General features: G+C 48.6%; 1 protein-coding gene across 1 annotated transcript in view; it reads right to left on the minus strand.

The window, feature by feature from the left end:
• PODXL2 (podocalyxin like 2) overlaps positions 1 to 19281 on the minus strand; it is a 30750-nt gene extending 11469 nt beyond the window's left edge. The window contains exons 1-2 of the mRNA XM_083869651.1: positions 19206 to 19281; positions 8838 to 9122 (exon numbers count right to left, since the gene is read on the minus strand). Of these exons, the coding sequence (XP_083725777.1) occupies positions 8838 to 9122; positions 19206 to 19257 (337 nt within the window). The 5' untranslated portion in view covers positions 19258 to 19281. The remainder of the gene's footprint in view (positions 1 to 8837; positions 9123 to 19205) is intronic.
• Positions 19282 to 24199: the final 4918 nt, after the last annotated feature.

Consider the following 24199-nt stretch of genomic DNA (forward strand, 5'->3'; position numbering starts at 1 on the left):
CTGCAAAAGCAAAGAACCGTCCCATCCAATATGTGCACTTCTCCATCTACCCATTCCATCCCAGTGAACCCATATTCCCAAGGGATAATTTCCATAGATGTTCTCTCCACATCTGTCTGTCCATAGGCACTTTCACAGACAATAATAACTAACAGTTTTGACACCTGGCATCTTTAAGTTGAGGCTATGAGTGTTAGGAATCAGCTGGAACCCGGAGATTTATTTCAGATGGGATTGAGAAAGATATGGGGTGGTAGCAGCCACAGTCAGCCACCAGCTAAATAGGAAATACTACAGAAGAGAAACTAAAGTACTGCAAACCAAATCCTCCTTCCTGACACACCCAAGTAATACCACCAAACCCTGAATCGACCTGGGCATATTTGAAATGCAGATTTTTAGTTTGTACAGCACTTCAGAGCAGAGTCATCTCACAAATATCTGAATTAGTTTTGCTTTGCTATATCAGCTGAATCTAACTCTCCTGCCTCCAACTACAGCCCCTGTTGTTCTGTGGCTCTGACCACGAATGGAAGTGTTGTTGCTAGACAAACATAGACACTGAAGGAGTTGCAGATCACAAATGGAAGGTCAGAGCAGGCTGGGGTTTCTTCTGGAAGCTAACAAGGAACTGGAAACCCAGGAAAAGGAAAGTATCTGTAAGATCAGATATGTTTAGCTCAGGGTACCAGGCACAAATCCAGCAAGCATAAATCAACTTTCATCTTTCTTGAAAAACTGCTCATACCCACAGAGTTCTGTTTCAGCAGTCTGCATCCCAATTAACTCCCTTTCTCCCCAAGCCAAGCACAGCACATTCTCACTAAGAAGGGAAGGAAGACGATCCCTTCACAGCCAGAAATGAGCCCCCTGCTCTGTCTATGGTTATTAAGTAAATGACTGTCTGAAATACCCAAGGCTCCCGTCTCCTCTCCTGCCTGCCAAAGCAGATGCTCCACTGAGCACAGTGGGCAGCAGCTGTCTGGATGCCTTACAGAGATCTACACAAAAAAAACTCCACGCATCTCTGACTCCAATCCATTGCTCACTGCTGCCAGAATGGGTGCAAGCATTCAGGCAAAGAGGGTCATGTCAGCAAACACACCCATTGCCCTGAGTATTCCCTGGCAATCAGGACTGCCCAAGCTACTCCTGCCCAACCCTCCTGAACAGAAAACACACCCAGGCAGGAGGTGTAAAGATCCTCCTGTTCAGCTGGCAAGTGCATTCCCTAAACCACAGCTCATTCCCTTTATGGTGTCAGCAGCTCCTCCCAGATGTTGCCCAAAGGCGAGTGTTACCCAGCTGCTGACCTTCAGAGCCATGGTGTGGAGACTGGCTCCCAGTTCTGTCTGCAAAGAGGCCACTGGGATTCACTGCCCAGGGCAGGCAGAAGTCATGCTGCTTTGCTGCTGTGCCTCACTAGAGAGCACCCCCAACTGACACCCAAAGACCCTGAGGATTAAAAGATTTTTGCTTCCCAACAGCCAGCTGATGATGCTTCCTCATAGGCCAAGGAGGCTGGTAAGAGCAATCAGCAGCAGCACAGACCAAAGAAAATCCACCTCTCCCTCCACTGCCTGGCACGGGTCTTCCCAAAGGCTCATATCAACAGGTAACACCCCAGTGTCTGCAGACATGGTCACTGCCTTGCTGGATGGATGGCAGGAACAGCCACAGGCCATGGGATTGAGCAGGTTTGGGTAGGACTGTCTTCAGACAGATAGTAAAGCTTAGTTTATCTCTCAGGGTTCTGCTACTCCTCCTGCTGCAGGGATAACTCAGGGTTTACACCAAGAACCCACTCTGACCTGACGTGCTGTGGGTGAAAAGTGAGGGTTTCACCCTTTAAAACAAAGCCCCGTCAGATGAGATGTTATTTTCAAGGATCAGTAATCCAATCTACCACCTCCTCTGCCTAAAGACATTCTAAGATATTCTCAACTCCTTTGCACCCTCCTCTCTTCCATACCCTTCCTTTCCACCTGGAGCAGAGCATGAACTGGCAGGCAGATGGGCACAACAAAAAAACAAACCACGAAAAAGCAGCATGAGGTTTGTCCCACGGGACCAGAAATCCTCTCAGCCTGTCAGCTCTCCTTTGAAGTCACACACTCAACCTTTCCTTAAAGTGCTCTGTCACAGTTGGCTCCCATGGGGGAAAGCACTGCATGGTGCAGCTGTGCTGACTTTCCACCAATAAGATCTAAAGATCTCAGAGGAACTGACACCTCTGCCATCTCTTCTGGGCAATGAAGTTTAGGACCCATTCCACTTCTCTCCCAGCAGACTTCTATCTTACAAGGCAAACAAACACAAACTTGAGCTGCTTCTCTAGGCCAACAAATCAACAGGGTAGAAGCAGACACAGGAATCCTCACACTTGCTACTAACTGGGTTAACATTCCCACTTGTCATCAGCTTCCCCACTACCCTGCATGTTAAGCTAGGAACATCCTTCTGTCTGGTTCATAAGACCCCATGATTAGAAATTCAACTCCTCTCAAATCAGGAGAGGGCTATTACTCAGATTCAAATAGGGAACAGTGAAACTTAAGGCATAGAGGTGCTGGATTGTGCTCCTTAAAACAAGGATCTCTCCATATAACCGTTACCAAAGGTGTTCAGTCCCTTCCCAGGTTCAGGAAGGATCACAGAATCATCAAGGTGGGAAGAGACCTTCAAGATCTAGTCCCACCATCAACCCAGTAGCACTACAATCATCCCTAAACCATAACCCCAAGTGCCACACCCACTATGATGAGTCAATCTTTCCTTCCAGACTCTTCAGCTAGACAGTTCCCATCTGGAATGAGCTCCTCCTGTCTCACTAACAAGGGCATCTGCCAACTTCTCAAGATCAGTTGTCTTTAAGGCACTCATATTTTCTTTTAGTTTACACCCCTCTTCTATGATTTGAAGGAATTTTTGCACCCTGTCCATCTCCCTGGTATATCTCAGCCCCTAAATTGGTCCCAGCATATTGTTCCCAAGCCTCCATCCAGACAAGCTGTCCTGCCACCCATCTGTGCAATGCAGAGCTAACAGCTTGACCATTTGAAGAGTCTTCTCAGCATTTCCCTTGATTCTTCTTCCCTCCAAGCCTAAGGGAATTCAAAGGGTATCTCCTATTTTTAGCATCTCTTCCAGCATTCAGATAGCAGTTCCCCTTCAGCAAGTGGTTTACAACCCCCTTGGCCCACCTCATTGTCCTCTACTTTCAGCAGAGCTGATACACCCAGTTCCCATGCTCCAGGCATATGGCAGTGCACCCACAGACCTTCCCACCTTCCCATGCCAGTGCCATCCACTTCCCTTCTCACCACTTCTGTGGAGAGAAACAGCAAACACAGAATAGAGAGGCAAAGAGACACAGCAGTCTGTGCTCCTGCTGCAGAAATGGAAGAGTCTTCTGCTAAAAGAGACAGGTATTATGGAACTGGCTGCAGTGCAAAATTTGCCTGGCTTGTTTATCAACTCATCTAATTTCAGGGAGAAAGCAGAGCTCTGCCAAGCCCAAGGATGCCCAAGGAGGGAGGGGGTAGTAACTGTACACATCATCAACTTCTTCCCTGCCAGGGTCTGCTGTCTCCCACCAAGATCAGCAGTAGGCTGGAGCACAAGAGGAGCTCGTGGCCACACACAGACATGACATGTGCCCCTTCCTCTATCTCACCTCTTTGCCACCACATCCTTAGCCTTACCCCTTAATGCTTTCCATCATTGGTGATAGTGCACATATTGCAGCATCCAGTTGCCTCCCACAGTACCTCAGCTTTTCCCTTCCAAGCTCTATTACAAAAACCCTCAGGCAGTATTTTTTAAAGAAAACATCTTTCACAGCCTTTTCAAGTCTTGCCCTTTGCATCTCCCAGCAGACCCAGGTCTGGGTCACACAGATCCATTTTCTTTGCCTGGGGAGATGATTTTCCCTGGGAGAGGTGAACATGAGCTTCAAACCTCTGCAAAAGCCTCCATTCAGGCAATGTCCTGCTCCCTCCAAAATCAATACCAAAACTTCCCTGACACCAGATGGGCCAAGACATGGCACTGTGCCAAAGCACTATGCCCCAGCCAGACATTTAATTCATTACATTTCTGCTTCTGTCATTCAGAAGAGCTGGTCTCAGTTACTGCCCTACAAGGTTCCCTACCCTGTATTTGCTATTAACTGTTTAAGCAGCTGTGACAACTCGGGAAGAGGGATGATCCTCATTGTTTTTAAAACACATAACCTGACCATAAGGTGTTAATTGGATTAAACTGGAAGATCATGTTAACCAGTGATTGAATTACTGATAACGAGAAGGTACTGTAACAAAGACAAGACAATTCCTGGGCTCCAATCACAACACATAGCATCATTCACACTAAAACATCTGCCAACTTTGGGAATCATAAGGTGCACTCTACTGAAAATGCAGCCAGGTCTGAAACTGTATCTGCCCTCTTTTTTGCCATTCAGAACAGTAAGGCTTACTGCAAAAAAGTTATATTCCAGCTGATTGAAACCACAGGGGGATTTTAAGGAGGCAAAATACCATTACTGGTGCTGGAATTGAGCCAGTTGGGGCTAATATACTAATCTTCCAGAAGAGCTAGGAGAGGTTATTATCTGCAACTCCAAGACAAGTCCGCACACACAAAGAAGATCACAGTCAAAAGAGAGACCCAAAGTAGCAAACTAATGAGGCCTCATTGTGATTGAATTTTCTTGGGGTAGGGACCAGGCACCAAGGACTACAGCTGTTCCCAGATAGCCTCATATCTTATTCCAGCTCAGCACATAGACTGGAATAAAGGCAAAATAAGCCATCTTCACCCAACACAGTCAGTCAGGGATAGCTGCACCAGAGTAACACCCTGCCCAGAGAAACCCTCTGTCACAGGGCAGCCTTTGGCAGCAATGTCCTGGCAGAGCTGGCTTGTCCCAAGACAGATCACCCATGTCCCTGTACACTAAATCAGGGCATGAACAAGAGGCATCCCGGGAGCTGAGCTAGGGCAGGTGGCTGCTCAGCACTAAGCTGCTTATGGAGACAGTCTTTACCAGGTGCTTCATTTCATTAATGCTTGGCTTGAAGATGGTATTAAGAACTGCAGATCTGCTGTCAGTCTGGATGAAGAGGAAGTAGATTTCAGTAAGGCTGAGAGATACCAGGATCTCTCTGGCCAGAGGCAAGTAATTCATCATGGAAGGATGTGAATCTCACTATCAGAGAAGATGGAAGGTATTTTATTCCATTAGCTGGTCAGAAAACTTACTTTTTCTTGAATATAGTCCTTCTAACTTGTCTGTCCCACTATCCCTCATCCTAACTCTCCTGGAAATCCCTTCTGCTAATTACTATGAATAATTAAAAGATTACAATTTCCTCCCCCATCCCACAAAGCACCACATGCTATCCTAGGAAATCACCAATCTATAAGACTAGATTTTATAGCTCCCAGTACAGTCATCCCTTGGTCTTCAAGCACCTTGGAGCTAAAAGAGCAGTCTGTGGCTGTAAGGGAGCTTCATGCCAGCTCATTGTAACACTGGAAAATGGGATGATGCACTTCAATCCTTGAATGCTCAGCTGAAGGGCAGGGGAGGAGAGGGACTAAGTGCCTTCATGCACTAGACATTCACAAGTCTTGTGTCCATTTTCAGGAGCCTACACTTGCCAGCAATTACTGTTTAGGCTGCCTCAGACTTGAGCCTTCACCAGAAGAGAGGAACATGTGGGGCAGTGCATCCTGACCAAGCCAAAGGAGAACACTGAGAGCTGCAAACAAGGAGCACTCCAGGGTGGATACACCACCACAATAGCTCTTTCACCAAAACCAAAGGATTCAAAGAGACCTACAATCCTACTGACTCCCATCTTCTAGCCCTAAAGCTGGATGAGATGTTTCATCTGTTGTCAAGGACATCTGTGCAGCAGCAAGGAACACAGGAGACTGGAAGCCTCCAGGCAAAACAAGACAAAGAAATGGGAAGAAAGTAAAGGAGGACAGGAAGGGCCAGATGCAAGACCTTGCAGGACTACTCTCTTCAGAGTTGATCTGTGGCTCAGGCCAATTTGCTACCCAAAGGTGAAGCAAAGCAACCAAACTCAAACTACAACCAGGAGCTTCTGGGCTCCCTGGAAGCCTGAAGGGACGCAGAAGTAACAGGTGCCCAGCTCCACTGACTTGCCTTTTGACTGCAGTACAAATCACACACTGCTTCTTTCCATAAGGAAATAGCATAAATTCCCACCACACCTAATCCACCTACTCCACATGTGGCTCCACTGGGTAGCAGCTGTGCATGGGGTGACACACATGCAAGTGCACACTTCAGTGCACCCTCAGACAGAATGAGAAAAATGTCAGGGCCCTTGTAAAGGTTGGTGCTCACTGATGTCAATATAGAATCATTGTTTTGTGGTGTAAATCAGCAAAAGCACATTATTCAGGAGAACCAGAGCCCCAGGCCGAGCTGTGCTCTGCCACTGGGAGTTTGTTCTCACTTTCCAATGGACTAACAGGTGGCCCCAGAAATGTTTTCTAGAAATATTTTTAAAGGATGTTTTTTGTGCACTTAAAAAAAAAAAAAAAAAAGCAAGCAGCTGCAGATTGTTATTGCTTTTTAGCTCTTGCAGCCTTGAAGTCACACAAAGGCAGGGCAGTCTCCCCACACAAGAGTTCAGATGGACAGAAAAAAAGGAGAGATGGAGATAACTAATACAGCTTTTGAATAGCAGGAGATCTGGCCTATCTGCAAGACCCCCACCAGTTCAGGCCCAGTATCTTTATACAGACATAAAGAAGCCAGCACAGGTCTCTTTTCATAGCAGGTAATTTTCTCTCTCTAGGAGTACAACAATCCTGTTCTGTGCCTTGATTGATGAGTGTTTCCAGTATGTGCCTGGGACAGAGCTACCAACTATGCTGGGCTACACTTCACTGAATGAAATCTCACATAAGGAAACCTTACACCATAAACTTTTTTTTTTTCCTTAAACAACAGCTGTTTAAAACTGTTTAATGGGTTTATACATTGAAAATAACCTAACAGATGTCATCACACAGTTCCACAACGTATCACATGGCAGCTGTCATACATGCAGCATGTAAGTTCCATTGGTTGGGTGAATCTCTCATACAGAGGCTCTGCATGACAGGAGAAAACTGCCCAATTTAGGGATGCTATTACAATATCCTTTATTGTAAAATGACACACGGCAGGTTTCTAATTAAATTTTAAGTAGAAATGTGCTCCTAGCTCTTGAATAATTCAAACTGTTCTACTAACCAAGGTTCTGAAATGCCATTGAGACATGGGCTCTGGACACAGCAACTGTCAGGGGAAGAAACGGCCCTTGGAAGCAGAGCAGTGGTTAGCTGGGCAGCGGATAGGGCAGGGCATGCATAAAGGACAGCTGAAAGAGCACATCTGCTCCTGGAGGAAAGAACTGCAGGCAAGAACGGAAGGAGAGAGCAGCGTGTTCTGCATGCAAATAGGGCAAGGCACGTGCAAGAGGCAAGGCTGGGTTCAGTACCCAGTCATCTCCCTCTCAATGCACAAGCACACGCTGTTCTCCAAGTCACGTCCAGATCTGTGAGGACATGCAGGTGCCTGCTGGCACACCAAGAAAAGCATTGCTGAGCACTGCCAGCGCTGAGAGCAGCTGAGCCAGAGCTCCCAGTGTCCCGGGGATGCGCCGGCAGGAACGGCCCCATCCGCCCCCAGCAGGGCTGCAGGCACAGCTGCCCCACAGCCAGGGCCCCAAGTGCCCCAGGGCAGCCAGAACATAACCAGAGGGGTTTAGCAGCACTGCCAGTGAGCAAAGGGCTTTGGAGACCTAAGATGGGATGGCCCTTGCCCAACATAGTGTGCACTGTGCCCCAGTGGGCAACCCCAAGCCGCAGCTCTGTGGCAGCTCTCAGCCCTGTGTGATCACAGGTGGCTTTTAAAGTCACAGAAATAGGAGTGGAGATAAAACTTGTGCTTTCTAATTGCAGACCTCAGTCAGATCTGCTGAGAGTGATACTACATAAGGGAGGAGGGATAAGGCTGAAGCCTGGCCCTTAGGTAACACTTAATACATGCCCCACATGACACTTGAGAGCAGGAGGATGTGAAATAATCTCCTAAGCTACTGGAAACCCTGCAATGCACCCCCTCCTTCCTCCCATCCCTCTCCCTGAGAGCATCTCAAAGCCAATGAGGGGCTTGGGAAGAGACTACTGAGGGGCTCAGTGGTCTCAGAAAAACACTTCACAGAGGAAAGCGAACTGAAATGCCAATGAAACCCATTTTGGTCATGAGCTCTCGGGAAGTAGTAGGATGGGGTAGGCAACAGGACAGCTACCCAAGGGACAAAAACCTGTTGTTTTCTCTTGGACCAAATCCCCACTGAAGTCACAGAGTGAGGAATCCAGAATTTGATCTAGGGAACTCAGCTCTGACTCAAATGCTAAGATGGCCTTGATCTCAGTTGGGCTCTTGAGACCTTAAAGTTGGGCTTATTAGACAGCAAAAGAAGAAAGCAAGAGAGAAGAGAGCATAAAGGGGAGAAGGTGAAAGGAGAGCGTGAGGCAATGGGAAACTAGATGGAGGCAATGCTTTTCCCAGCTCATAGCAGCTCAGGAATAAAAGCTCAGCTGTAACCTGGTTTCCAAAGCCTGTGCTTGCTCAGGGTTCACTGGGGACACATCAGGCACTGAGGTGAGAAAACAGAGCTGACATTTAATCTCAGGCCCTCTTAGCAAGAGTTGTGTCAAAGCAGGAAGATAGATCCCTTCATCCTTCTACTTCCCCAGAGTCCCTACAGAGTGAGAGGAAGAATGGGGCAAAAATAACTTACCTGTTGCTGGTCCCAAGTCCAGGCTGGAGTCATTGAGCTCTCCCCCATCTTCCCAGAAGTACTGTGGGGGCTGCAAGATCTTGGACTCTTCATTCTCCTCGCTGGCAAAGCCTGACCCTGGAGCAGCATGCAGAAAGCCAGGGGCAAGATCTGGCTCTGCAGCCTCTGGGCTGGTCTGCTCATGGGAATTCATGGCCTCCATCATAGCAAATTCTAGCAGGGACGTTGATGTGAGGCCATCCGCAGTTGAGTCCTCCGAGGAGGCAAGGCAGAGGCACCAGGTCCCTGTGTAATGACAGTAAACACACATCAGAGAGAGGAATGACACCCACTGAGCTTGTCTTCCCCTTGAAGCCTATTCCTGCCAAACCAACCTGCCCTGAAGATGGATTGTGCTCTCAGCTGATGAGGAAAATTAGGGTATTTTGGGAAACATCCACAAGCATGCAGAGTAGCACTCACATCCAGGAGGAGTCAGTGCCAAGCAATCATCCAGCCTGGGGCACCTCCTTCTGGGGTGATGATTCACCCTCTCTGAGGTGTTTTTTGCCTCTGTTAAAGGATGAAGTGCCTTGTTCATCATCACCCAGCCTGGAGAGGAGGCGGAATGTCTTATACTTCAGCCATGAAACTCTGGCCTTCTGAAAACAATGACAGTTTCTATCAGACTGTCCTGATTTACAGCTATATTATATGCAGGGAGACTGATTCAAACCAATATTATTTACAACCAGTATTAACTATGTTTTAAATCTGTAGGGTGAAAAGCTATTTTTTTGGTTTGAACTTCAATGCACTCACATTGCTGGTTTTCATAAGGAAGGCCTGACCATTACAGGTAACAACTACATTGTGACAACAGCAAACATCTACCTAGCACTAAGCAGGGAAGCAAGCTGTATTCTGCACTTTTCTTTCAACATTATACTCCTATTATTTCCACTTTAACTATTAGAAAGATTGAGTGACACTTCTTGATTCCTAGATGAGACTTTAATTGTGATTTGTGTCAAGGTACATTCATATGCATATTGAACTTCAATCAAAATGCAAGAAAACGGCACCTGGGACTTGGCTTTATTCAGCTGCTAAATACTATTATAAATATGGAGGCATAAAGAAAAAATAAAATTACCAAAAGCTGTTTTACATTTAAAACAGTTTTGTTAAGCAAGCGAAGTAACTACTTTGGGTGAACTGAACCATTTGCTTTGCAGCCTTCTATTATTCAGCATATCAAAATTAGAAGATCTCATCCTCTCACAGCTGATTTTTATTCATAGATCAGAAGAAAAAAGGACATATTTTCTTGCCTTTTCAGCTCAGACTGAGTTTCTCAATTGTTAATGAACTAGTCACTGAACTGAACTAATTGAATAAGCTGAAATGAAGACTAATTTGGTTTTTTTCTTTGATAACTGATTTTCTAGACAACAGAAGTGCAGCAGCTCTAATCCATCTGGACTTCTGTAAAATATCTGATACAGTGCCTCATGCAGAATTACAAGAGATACAAGAAAAGACACCTATGAGCAGGAAAACTGTAAGGCATTGGCTATATAAAAAAAAAAAAATACAGGGAGGCTACTAGTGGAATTCCTCAAGGTTTGTACTTAGATCTGCTGTTCTATCATATTTTCCTAAGTGACCTTGGAACAAAAAGTAGAAACACAATAATGAAATCAGCCAAGGACACAAAGTGAGGAGACATCCTCGCTTCACAGAAAAACTGTAGGTATAGTTAGGTGATCTTCAGAATGGGAAAAACAGAAATATTATGAAAAGAAATAGCATAAAGTGATAAACCACCCCCTTGAGAATTAGCACAAAACATTTCTAATACAAGACAGGAAAACATCCATTAGAAATGTCTTAAGAGGAAAAACTCCTGCACTAGGAACAGCTCTGAGATATCCCCGGAATGCAGATGTGAAAATCCTTGCAGAGTTGTGAAGTATTAGAAACAGAGATTTTACAAAGCACTACTGAGACATCACCTGGGTGCTGCACACAGATCTGGATACACGTGGCCTGAAATGAATTAAGCAGAGCTGAGCTGCCTTCAGGCAAGGGCACAGACTAGGCAACCACTTAATGTTGCTATCCACCACCGTGCTCTACAACTCCACATCCCAGAAGCACAAATCCAAATCAGGGCAAGTGCTAAGATGAGCTATGGGCCAATGGCAGCTGGATTGGCCCTGGTGCAGTCATTGAAAGCATTGGCAAGCTGGCACGGAAAGTTTGGGAGCCGCTGCTCACCTGACAGACTGATTACCAATCTGTCCTGGGAATACTAGAAGCCAGAAATGCATTTCTTAAGTCTTCTGCCTGCTCTGACCCTCCTTCCACCTTCCTTCAGTATTCTCTGAACTCAGCAAAATCCAATATTAGTTACCCTTTCCCATACACACTCAGGGCAGGCTTCAGCACTTCTCAATCTTGTTTATTTTGCCCTATTGATCCAAGGCAAGATCAGCTGAGGCCTGAGCAAAAAGGGAATGGCAAAAGAGGCAGTGTATCAAAGGGGAAGGAAGCTACTGCAGCATCACAGAGCCAACCAAAACACCTCAGGGCATCCCTAGGGATGTGCCAGCTCCTGAGCCATGCACGAATACTGAAGTCCACAGCTGGAATTAGGAGCTCACAGATCCCTTGTGTGAGCGTGGACCTGGGAAGGTCTGGCCAGGACAGCCCCATGCTGATTCAGGGGTGCTCAGCAGGCTGCAGTGTGAGTTTACCCAGCTGACAGATGACACCTGCATCACTGATGGAGCAGCCCACCAGAGAGAGCACTTGTCTTGAGGAGCTTACAGCTTAAGCAAGCATGACAGAGAACAGCAAGGAGGAGAAAAGAAGCATTATTCTCAAAGTAGTCCAGTAAAGGAGAGCAGAAGGATAGGAAGAGACCATGGCAGGTCCAAGGCCACATGGAATATTTGGTTTATATGTGACTGCAACTGACTGCTTGGATTCTGAGCAAGCTCTTTATCCACCCCTATGCCTCAGTTTCCCATGATTCCCATTAGCAGAGACATGGCTGATGTGGCACCTCAGTTTTCCAGCCACACTACAAAGCACATCCTGGGTCTCCCCAGCAGCAAGACAAAGCCTCAAAATGTACCTCTGTGCCAGCATCTACATTGCCTCAAACCTCTCTTCCATCAGCTACACTCTGGGCTGCCTACAGAGTTCAGCCAGAGCCCATCCCACCCCTTCTACAATACACATCTCATGGCCGGTGAACCTGGTAATCCAGAGAGCTATTTCCATCCATGTGGGAAGCTCAGATGCTGGGAGTTTGTTTACCCTCCTTTAACTCTGAAGTGTTTACCCAGTTAAAACCCCCTAAGCTGCATTATCTGGTTTACCGGGATGCTGCGCTTTCCTCAGCCCAAGATAAAACTACACCACTTCATCTCTAAGAATGAGTCATGCACAGCCTGAGCAAGACAGGTGTCCCCTGGGGCGGATGTGAGTAACACCTTGGGGTCTGATCTATAGGGACAGGATGCAGAGACTGGTCTGGAGGAACCCTCTGTGCCAGCACCAGCCTGATTGCCCCAGGGCTTAAAGAACCACCACACCAGGATACAAATCAGTGCCTCTCCAGACACCATCCTGACACCACTTCATTCATGCCTTCTGCAGCAGCAGCAAAACCCCAAAGGCTTGGGGTGCCAAAAAGCAGCCCTAAGATTTGCCATCTTCCCCTCTCTTTCAAGCCTCTCATAAAGGAGCTCCACGCAGCTGTCAACTCCAAGGCAAAGAAAGAATCCAAGCATGAGCTGAGCTGGGAGGCAGGGGAGCACAACTGAGAGAGGAAATCTAATGCCCAAGACCTCAGTTGCAGCACATTTTCCTCGCAGGACGGGTAACAGGGATTAGACAACTTCTACCAGCCATCAGTCTCTTGATTTTGTATTCTAAAATGCAGATCAAGTGATAGGAATACAGAAACAAATGAATAAAGACCTGCAACTGTAGATGTGAGGGAGCAGGGAACGGAGCCAGGGCTCACCAGCTGCTTCAATGGGGCGTTTGTCTCTCATTTCTATTTTTGCGGCACCTCTGCGTAACCTGGAGGAGATGAGGCTCTGCATGCTAAAAAGGGCAGCCAGCCTTCGGGGAAACAGCAGGGCTTCGAGCACGGGAGGAAAAACCCTCCCAGAACAGACAGAGGAGGGGCAAGAAAAGAGAGAAAGTGAGAGAGGAAGATTGAGAGGAGAGAGGGAACAAAGGCGGAGAGCACCAAAACCAGGATGGGAGCTCCTGTGCCGGCTGAGAGCTGTTCTGCTGCCAGCATCCACAAAGCTGACATGTGGAGGCAATGCAAAAGGGGTTTCACCTCTATAAGGAGCAGAACGGGGCGATTCCAACAGCAGGGAATAATGCTGCAGTGTTACCTTCCTGAGGCCACTGAAAAAAAGCCAGCCAGGAAGATATAGATGAAATGAGTTTGCTAGTGCTGACCCCTCTGACCCCTCAGAAAACAGTTCTAAGTCAAAGTGGGGAAGCTTGCTCTGTTCAGCTCAGCAGAGGATCCAACACAACAGCCTCAGACAAGGAGATGAGGGAGTTTAACTCAACAACAGAAAAAAAAAAAAAAAAAACAACCTGAAGAAAGACTATCTGCCATCTTTCTCACAAAGTGTTGTGAATAAGAGTAGTTACACAATTCTAAATAATTCTAAAATAACCCCAAAGTGTTTCCTATATTGGCTGACCAAGAAACACTTCATCCCTTTGCGACAAAGCAAGTCACCTCTCCATGGGACAGGGCAGCTATTTAAAAGCTCACAACTGGCCTATTGAACAGGACTAGAAATGAAAGAGGAAATAAGTCATTTTTGTGTCCAGCTGAAATGAGAAGAGGGATTTGGGGAGCTGAAATGGAATCTGGTTGTGACTGAGTCAAACAGCCTTTAAAAATTTTTTGCTTTTTAATTAGTAACAAGCAAACCTCAATTTCTCTCCAAGGAAACACACAATCTTAAGATGTCATCACATCAGCTTGATCTGTAGAGGGGCTGGAGTGCTCTTCATTTCACCCAACAGAAGGTTGGTTTTACCTCTCCTTCCTAAGTGTTGTGGCTACACTACAGTGCCATGGAGGCAGGATCAACCTGCTGAAGAGAAGAACATTTGCCTGGGGCACACTCTGATTTACCTGTCTGTCACCACCAACTAGCAGAGCCTGCACATCCCACCCAAGCACACTTGCACAATGGGTACCAGGGAGGGAGTCAGAGCATGGTGGTACTGCCAATGAAGCAGCTGTAAGAATGTCCATCTGGTTCTGCTACTGCTGACCTTCCTTTCAAGCCCACTCCACACACAGGAGCTCCTCAACAATGTTATTTCCTAGGAGAGCTGGGTCAGGAATGGGTCATTTACTGATAATCGGTTAAGACAGAAACACAATGACCAGATGAGGGAAGCATCTGCCAGGGATATTCCCTCCCCCAGACCACTATGCCTGGAAAGGCCAGGGAGCAAGGCCCAAGGGCAGAGAGGAAAGAGGCCCCAGGGCAGAATGGTCAACGGCACAAACCACTTTCAGAACACAACAAAATGCAGAGTAATTTAAATAACAAAAAAAGATCCCAACCACAGCCAGTGGAGGAAGAGATGGAAATGTTGTTTGACTGAGGGATGTCCAAGCTGATTCCCACACAGTCAGCTGGAGCCTCTGCACTCCAAACCCTCAACAGCTTCCACAGGGAAGCATATGGGATGACTGTGTATCAAAGAAAGTTCTTTTGGTGCTCATTCAGGGTTACAGACCATACCTGCTCTGGGACACACCGTGTAAGAGAACTCTCCCACTCTAGTTCCCACACAGCCTTATTGCTGCTCTCTCACACTGCACTAGACTACTTAAACATCCAGCCATGGCCCTAATCTCAGAGATTATTTCCAATTAGGGCTTCAGAAAACATGACCAGACTGTCATCCTCCTCTGGTACTGCCAGCAACGAGGTCCCTTACTGAGCATCACTCTAAAACCATCCACTTTCCTGTGTCTCCAGCATATTTTAGAAAGCAATAGGAAAAGCATGTGGTCAGCAGGGAGCACGTACTTACCAACCCACACCAACAAGAGCAACAAAGCCCAACAGAAGAAGCCCTTGCAATGGGACAGCTCTTTAAAGGGATGTTGTGCCAGCATCTTTAAGCTTTTTACAGCTCTTTACAGCACGCATAATGAGAGCTCCAACACCCAGCTGCAGGGAATTCGTGTCTGCATGTACTGGGTGGGCACCACCTCACAAAGAACTACCACCATCTGCTCCCTTTGTATTTCAGCATAGAACATCCAAGGCATGCAGGCCCAGGTACATCCACAGGAAACAGCAAGGCACTGCCAGGGGATGCACCTGCTTTTGCAGAAAATTTCACATGTCCCCTTTGTCAGCACTGGGGGACAAAAGGGTATCCAGGGGTGCTGGGCATCCTCATCCCAGCACCAAGATGTGTCGGGTCTCCTGTCCTTAGAATCTGTAACATCTGGACTGCTCTAAACACTTCCACCCATTTGCACGCAAGAGACTCCATGGAGGCAGGTCAAAGACACCTTGACACGCCTGCCTGTCCTCCCCCCTCTGCTCAACCATTCATGCCAGGAGTCACAGTCTCACTTGGTTTCAGTCTCCCAGACTGTTTGCCTTCACTCCCTCCCCAGATTGTCTCATAGCCTTCACACCTCCCTCCTCTCTGCCGCAACGTCTGTTCTCCTCCACGACTCTTGCTATCAACAATGGCAGCTCCCAGCTCAGGGACAAGGGAGATGCAGCCCCTGGGAAAACAGCATCGGGTAGACAGTTCTTCACAGTAGAAGTGAATTTTCTTTCCTCAGTTATCTTTCATAGGCCCTTCAAACAGCCCACAGACCCCCAGGGGTTAACAGACCATGGGATGAAAGCCACTGATCTAAGAGAAAAACCACAGCCTGAAGACTTCTTTGCCCTCTCACAGGCCCAAAGCATTTCATCTCTCGCCAGGCCTGTGCTTCCTCTTCTCATTCTGTCCCAGCCTGGACTATGTACCACACAGTACTCACTCTGATTTCCAGTGCACCAAATAAATGCTCATGCCTGCTTCTTCTGCAAAGCCTCCCTGCCCAGCCAGAGCAAGCAATACCTCAGGTGCTTGAGGGACTTCCCTTGAGATGTGTGCCTGTCAAAATGCAACTGAAACCTTTTATACCCCAAAAGGTCTTTAAATCCCTTGGCACAACACTGAGCACAAAATGGTTACACTCCACTCCAGCCCCTGCAGCAGAGCAATGACAAACACCCTGCCACACACTGCACCCCCAAGAGGCTCCATTCTCCAAACAACCTCATATATCCTAGGCAAAAAAAAAAACCTCATGCAAAGGTTTGGTGGTCCCAGGGCACATATAGGGTTCTGACTACTTTCAAACACCAGGCAGGACAAGAAGAGCCACAAGTGCAGTTGGCATATAGAGGGAGGGTTGCAAAGCTAGTTTCCAGCACTAATAAATTGACCCCAACCAAGAATGTCACATACAAAGCCTGGTAACCACAACAGGGCTTCACCAGGCACAGGAACAATCAGGGACTGATCTGAGCCCCAAGAGTGTACCTTCCTTGCCAGAATCCTGGCCCTCTGAACAAACCAACACACATGTTTTCTTGGCCTCAGTGCAGGCCATGCTCGTGTGGCTGACAAATAGCCTCTCTCCATTCTTTTGGGATTACGTGTTTCAGTAGTGCCCTGGTTTCAACAATCAGCCAGCAAGAATGAGGAGCCAGCTCACCCAAGCACCAGCTACGAGCCTTGATGCATCTTCCTCCAGCCCCTCTGCCCCAGCCCTGCAGCACAGCTGTCAGGGCTGCTGCTGCTCGCCCAGGTACCCACAAAATGCCACAGCTTCTTCCCATGCAGAGTGAGTAGAAAAACTTCTGTGCACTATGATCTGAAGCTCGTCACCAGCAGCTTCCCCTTGAGGGCTTAATGTGGTTTTTTCTACCCCTGATGCCTGTAATTAAATGAACACTTGCGGTGGCAGAGAGGCGGCCAAGGAAAAACTGACTACAGGGAATTTTCATTCATCCTGATCTATATTCCCTCATCTCTGGGTTGTTCACACAATGCTAACAAGACATCTTCTAAGCAGGCAGAAAGAAAGAAAAAAAAGCCCTTAAACAGCCCACATGCAGACAAGCTGGGGAGACAAAAAGAGGGAGGAGACCAATTCCTTCCTTCTCCCCCCTGCATAATTTTTCTACTTGCAAAACCAAGGGGGGCTCAGATACCCTAGAGCCTAGAGAGGTGTTTCCACACTGCCAACAGACTTGTACTGCCCAGCAGTCTGATGGGACCCTGATGAGGCACATCTCCCACTTCAGCACATCCTGCAGGTCTGTGGAGGCTCCCAGCCCAGGGAAACATGTGGGGAACCACACACAGTCAACCCAGCTCTCTCTCAGGTATTAACTGTTCCTGTCCTGTGGGACTGGAGAAGTAAGGCCAGAGTGCACTGAATTATTTCAGACTGGAACTGATCCTGAACCACCAAGCAAAGCTACTAACCAGAACAGAGCTTGATATACAAATTCCTAGCAGCTTGCATCTCCACTTTTGACCTCCCATCTAGGTAGGAGCCCAGTTGTCTGGGAACATCTGACCAACTGAGTCCAGCCCCACAGTGCTGCCACAGCCCACCAGGATTACAAATTTCACTAGATTAGGAATTGAGCTGTCCCTGGGAGATGCTCCTCACCTCCCACCCCTATGCCTCTCCCTGCTAGGACAGCAGAAAGGACCACAGGGAAAGCCAAGGACCCAAATCCTCTGTATCACCACCAGCTGGACAACAGCACTAGAAAGTTTCCAGCAGCCTCAGCAGAATAGGAAGCAGATCCTCTCCTCAGCACAGCAGTACCAGTGGTGATCCTTTTGGCTGCCACATTTTAAAACCACCATGAGGTCCATCTCCTTCCCCTACAGAGCAAACATAGCCTCCAAGCTATAGGATGGGGTCAACCCTCGCTGGCTGATTGGCAGGGTTAGATTGTGGCAGTTCCCCTCCTCACATCTTACACCCTTCTCTGGAGGAGGCAGAGGTTTGGCTGAATTTGGGGACAGGAGTTTTCTGCTGAGATGTGGCTGAAGAGCCTTTGCCAGCTGTGCCCAAGGTCTTCCCTTAGTGCAGACAACCTGCCTGGGGGAAGCTGCAGTTCTCTCCTTACCTCTGGAAAGACTTATTTCTTCTGTGCCACAGAGTATTGGCACAAAACCCCAACAAGGTTTTCAGATCCATCCTGCTCTTTAGGCTCACTATTGTTTGCAAACCTAAAAGGCTTTATCTCTTCTCTTTAGGGAGCCCTAGACTACACAGACTCACAGCCCATGGACAGAGAGCCTCTAGAGATGACACATTCCCCCATTAACGTTTTCAGGAGATTGGGGTAATAAGAGAGATATGCCAGGGGACTGGATGTCACTGTACCACAGCTTGGTCGTGCTGGAAGACAGTGACTGGTTGGTAAGTCAGCCCTTCCCTCCCTGTCAGAATGACTCAAGACAAAGACTCCTCCACACTTCAAATGTCCCCGTTCAGAACTCCTGTTCCACACTAACCAGATTTCTGTACAAAGGGATGGATTAGGGAGAAGGAAGACAATCTCAGCCTCACGGGTCTTTGGGGGATCCCTTTGTTGGGAGATTTCTCCAGACTATTTAAAAATAGAAGCAGAGCCTTCATAACTCTTCCGAGTGTAATTATTCCTGCACTTAATTGCCTTTCCCTGGCACCCTACCTCTCCTCCAAATTTCGAGAGAAGGCTCTTGGGGAATCGCGGAGCAATTTGCGGTGGCCCGTTCTTTGTATCAGTTTGGCGGTAGTTCGCAAAACCACCAGGACGCCAGATGAAGCCATCGATACCCAAACCGCAGCCGAGGCCGGGCCGGGCCGCGACCACCCGCCCCCCGCCGCCGGTGCCCCATCCCCGGGGCAGGAGAGCCGGGAGAGCATCCCGCGGGCCTGAGCCCGCCGTGCCTGTCAACCCCGGGCTCCGGGGCGGACACCGACTGCCCCACAGGCTCCGATGGCAGGGCGGGGCAGTGCCCGGCACGCAGGGGGAGCTCCGCAGTAGACACCGGGACCCGGCACGAGTCCTGGTACCGGAGGTCAGAGGTGCCTGCGGGGAGCAGCGGGGTGATGGAGACCCGCCTGCTGCAGAGGTCCCGGCGCCCCGGGGCATCGGACCCACGGTGCAGCGCCGTTCCCCAGGCTGGGGTCGAGCAGACCCGCCTCCCGCCGGGGGGTCCCGGTGCCCGCGGAGGGGATCGACACCCGCCCGCCGCCCAGCCCGCGGGGATGGATGCCTCACTCACCGACGGCCAGAAGCAGCAGCAGCAGCACGGGGGCCCGGTGCAATGGCTGCATGGCGGCAGCCGCTGCCCTGCCGCACCGCCTCTTCACGGGGAGCGGGGCCGCCCCGCCGCCCGCCGGGATCTGCCCCTCGCCACCGCGCCCGCCCGCCGCCCGGCCCCGCACCGCATCCCGCCGCCCGCCCGGCGCCGCCTCCTCCCGCCGCCGCTGCCGCCGCTCCGGGGGCGGGGAAGCGGCAGGGGGCCCGCACCGGCCGCCGCTTGCGCCCACCCAGCCGGCGGGGCAGGGGCGGAGCGCAGCCCTCGCTTTGCTCCTGATTTCTGGCTGCCGACCCACCGCCCCCCCCCGCCCCGGGCCGGCGCCCCCGGCCGCCCGGCCCCGCACGGCCCCGCACGGCCCCGCACGCCGCCCCCGGTGCCCACAACGAGCGCCGGCGGCGCGGCTGCTTGCGCCGGGCGCGGGTGATCAGCCCCCTGCGGGCAGCGGGATGCGCCGGGCCCCGCCGGCCGCAGGGACACAGACCCCGGGAGGGCAGAGCCCTGACAGCCGCAGCACCGGGGCCGGCAGCGACGGCCCCCGAACCGGAGACTGTCCGCATCCGCCGGCTGACCTCTCTTTAGCTGTCCGCGGCTGATGGAGCTACCGCTTTTCCCTCGCCCCTCAGCTCCCACCTCAGTTCATTACCTGGAAAAACTTCTCCCTCTGGGCAAATTCATTTCCCCACCTCTGCAGGCCATCTGGTCCAAGCCCCTGCTCAGGTGGGACACCTACAGCCAGTTTCCTAGGACCAGGACCCGATGGCTTTTGAGTATCCCCGAGGTTGGAGACCCCACACCTTCTCTGGGCAATCTGTGCCGCTGCTCAGGCACCCTCGCAGTAAAAATGTGTTTCCTGATGTTCAGAAGGGACCTCCAGTATTTTGGTTTGTGCCCAATGCCTCTGGCCCTGTCACTGGGCACCACTGGAAGGTAATGTGGCCCTGGATACCATCAGTACCTTTGTAGTAAAAGAACATCACTGGCTCACATTTTATTTGGTGTTGCCGCAACTTCCAGGTCCTTTCCTGCCAAGCTGGTTCCCAGCTGGGTGGCCTTAGCCTATACTGGTCCATGACATTGTTCCTCCCCAGGTGTAGCCCTTTGAAAGCCTGGTTGAACTGCAGGAGGTTCCTGTCAGCCCACTTCTGCAGCCTCTCGAGGTCCCTCTGGATGGAAGCTTGACTCTATGGTTTATCAGCCAGATAAAGATCTGCAGATATGCAGCCCAGTTTTGTGTTTGGATCCTGAACTCCACCATCTCATGGTCACTGCAGCCAAGGCTTCCTTTGACCTTCACAGCCACAATGAGCCTCTCATTGCTGCTTAGTATGAGATCCAACAGAGCTTCTCTTCTTGTTGGTTCCCTTATCACTCACTGCACCCTGAGGCTTGGGGTGTTGCATGTTTTCTGAAGCTGAGTCCATGTTGGAGCCTCTGGCATAGCAGAGACAGCTGCTTCGACACCTGCTGGGAAAACCATTCCATGGTGTGTCACCACTATATCCAAGACTGTCACATTGATACTAACTCAGCTGAAGTTCCCTTTTTCATGCCCTTCTGTGGAAACTGCTGTGTCTATTAAAAAAAAAAAAAAGCAAACTGTGTTACAACAGTTCCTCAGTTTACATGCTGAATATCCTGCCGAAAATCATTATTACAGCAACAAGACCAACTGCTCCAATTACACTAGATTTCAAATTAAACACATCTTTAGTGGCCTTAGGGCAGAGTATTTCAGTAAATGACTCAAGCAAGGGCTTTGTCAGACAAGTGCCCAAGAAATAAGGCTCAACAGGTCCTGTAATACCACAGCAGTTGTGAGGGAACACGAGCCAGCCCCTGCATTCAACCCCTCTTGCCAGCTGGATGGGCTACAGCTGTCCCACTCCTCTCCTGCAGGCCTAGAGTGTGTGGCCCCTTGTAGAGGTCACACCACTACAGCCCCTCAGAAAAGCTGTGCAACTCCGGGTTCAAGGCCACAAGCATGATATGACTCCAAACCAAAGGACCCAAAGACACATTGGTCCTCTCTCACTAGGCATTCAGCTCATGTTTTCAAGCTTTCCTCAGCAGTGGCTAGGAACTTTTCTCTTTGGTTTCAAAACAACTTTCTCATCACACATTCTAGGAGGACAGGGGTTACTAAAATTCAACACTGCAAGTTCTGACTGAGGAAACAGCTGTACTGTCACAGCCTCACCAAATGTCTTCATGCTTGTGGCACTTGTAGCGTGTGCTCAGTACTCTGCCTCTCCCACACAGCATGTCACTGAGACATCAGGACACAGGTCTGAAGGTGATCAGGATTTTAAATTCAAGCACTCTTATTTCCCAAGTAAGTGTTCCTTAAAAACACTCCAGACTCTTTATTTCCCTGTAATAAAATGATTTTTTTCTGTTGTTGTTTGAAGAGTGAATCTCCTGAAGGAAAAATTGATGGTATTTTCTTTTCTGGCATGAACTTGTGGTTTTCCAACAACTAGAGAAAGGTGTCAATGTGCCATAACCTGCTGAACTCTGTAATGAATCAGCCACCTGAGTGCACTCGGTATTATTGATACTGACCTATTATTTATACTGAGCTAATAGCTCCTGCCAGGCTGGCACTGGCACATGCTACCCCTTTGTGCAATTGCCAGCCTCTTTTTGCCAGCTCTTTCTTTCCATCTTCTGCTCTGGTGCTGCAATTAACCCTGGCATGAACAGGGCAGGTAACAGACTGGCTGTACCCCTTCTCCAGTGTGGCAAGGCAAAGCTGACAGACTTGGACCAAAGAACTTGCTTTTGGCTTCTTTTAGACCACATCCATCCAGGGCTCTGAAAGTCCTTTTTATCCCAGAATTAATGCAGCCCCCGGCCCCCACCAAGCAGGAAATGCAGCAGGAACTACTGAGCTGTCGCTTACCCATTAGATGAGATAAAAACACTTTAGTGCACTCAGATTCTAGCCCAGGCATGGCATTTAATGAATGCTCTTGTCATTTTTCACTTTGTTGCTGGTAATTTGGCTGTCTTCGCATGCAGGTGGCTTACTACAAGTGGGTAACTAAAAGCCTTTCAGATCTCCTGACCCTGCCACATCCAGCTCCCAAATCTCAGAAGCTCATGGCGCTCCCTGGATTTATTTTGACATTATGCATCAATCTCAGACTGAACAACAAAGGGGGAGTATGAAAGGAGAAGATACATCTTAGGCAAGAAAATTAAATAAAATTAGTGGCAACATCGATCAGCCAGGTCAGTGCTGCCAGTGGAGCAGAAAACAGCTGGCAGAGATGAGCAGCACCAGTTCTCTTTAAAAAGCAGCACCAACTTCAACCCAGCACAGCCCCTGCATCTCCATTTCACACTCCCTGGAATAGGTGCAGCTGGCTTGGCTCTCTTCTGAGGCATTGACAGCTTTATAGTCAAAGGCTTGTCATTTCTCATTTGATCTCCCTCCAGCCTCCCTACCTAGTGTATATTCTCATGCAGAGCATTGGTAAAAGAGGCTTTACAATTGCACTAAATGCTTTTTTTTATAGCTGCTTCAAAGCAGTTCAAAATTTTTTCTTGGTATTATCATTATCTGTGATTTTCTGTTCTTCCCCAAAACTGTTCAATTTCATAGTTACATCTGTTAGGGAGAATCAGAAAACAAGTGTGTATTTTAGACTGGCAAAACTGAAAATCCTTCTGCTGTCTCCCCCTGTGAGTTGCTGTAACAGCTTTTGCCTTCAGGAAATTCAGCCAGCTTTCCCATTTTAGTGTAAGGGTCACATTTTGTTCCAAGATGCCTACAAACAAATACTACTGAGGAAGAGGAATGAGATAATAGCTAAGGGAAAGAACTTGGTGCCTAAGACTTGTCAATTAAAAAGAAACTAACCACAAAGTCTAATCACGAGAGAAATTTAACTTACTTTGAAATTCCACTTGAAAAAAAAAGCAACTCGTTAACTTGAAATATGCTGGTGAGATGTTCTCTTAAGTACAGCAAAACTGAGTTCACCTACAAAAGTGAAAGTGATCTACTGCCTGTGCTCAGCAGAACAAGAAAGTAAATAATAAGCAAAACAAATAAACAGTCAGATGTTAAGTTCTGGCAGTGTTAGAAAATGCAAGATGTCACTAGTACCAGGAAAAGGGCTTAACCCTTCTTTCTTTGCCCACTGACACTTGTCAGGGCAACAAAAGGTGATCTGTGCCCATTCTTAGATGAGAAGGAAAAAATGGGCTGTTTCCATTACCTTGATTGCCTGCTCCTTGGGACAGAGACTGAGTGACACAGCAGGCTTGTGGCACACCATGCAATTTAACACAGTCTTCTGTCAAGCTATACAGCCTTTTGGCATCTCATCCCTCCAGAAGAGGAAAATTCCCTGCCTGTCGAGGCCTTTCTTAGGCACAAGGAAAGATTAAACCTCTCCCTTTTTCCAGAATATGTGAATTTACTTCAGAGCCTCCGACAAGCTTTATATAAGCTCATTTGCTGACTTAGCCTTTTTAATTCTGGGACATTGTGAAACATTTTGACTGTACCAAGCAGGGGTGGGTACCCACTCTATTCCGGCATAGCCCAGGCATGCAGCCATTCTCTGGGCAAAACACAGAGTCCCTGCTCTCATCCAAAATCCTGCTGGGGAAGATCTATAATAAACACTTAAAGATGAGTGACCTGGAGCAACTAATGCCTTCCAGGACAGGCTGTAATTAGAAGGGAAGAGATTCCGCTCTGTTTAGAGCCCCAGCAAGATTTTCTATATCAGTTTGAGCCTTTCTTCATCTCTGGATCAGCTTGTTCCCCTTAAGGGACAGCACACTGCCCACCTGGGATACAGGGCTGCTACCAGCCCTGCTTCTTTCCCATCCCCTGTTGTGAAGTGCAGGGGAAGAACAAGCACAACTTGTGCTTTACTTTCCCCGTTTCCACATGCTGCTGCTGCTTCCAATCCCTAAAGGTTGGTGTTTCTCTCCTC

This window comes from Zosterops lateralis (assembly GCF_965231275.1).
Source record: "Zosterops lateralis genome assembly, chromosome: 11".
Taxonomy (NCBI): domain Eukaryota; kingdom Metazoa; phylum Chordata; class Aves; order Passeriformes; family Zosteropidae; genus Zosterops; species Zosterops lateralis.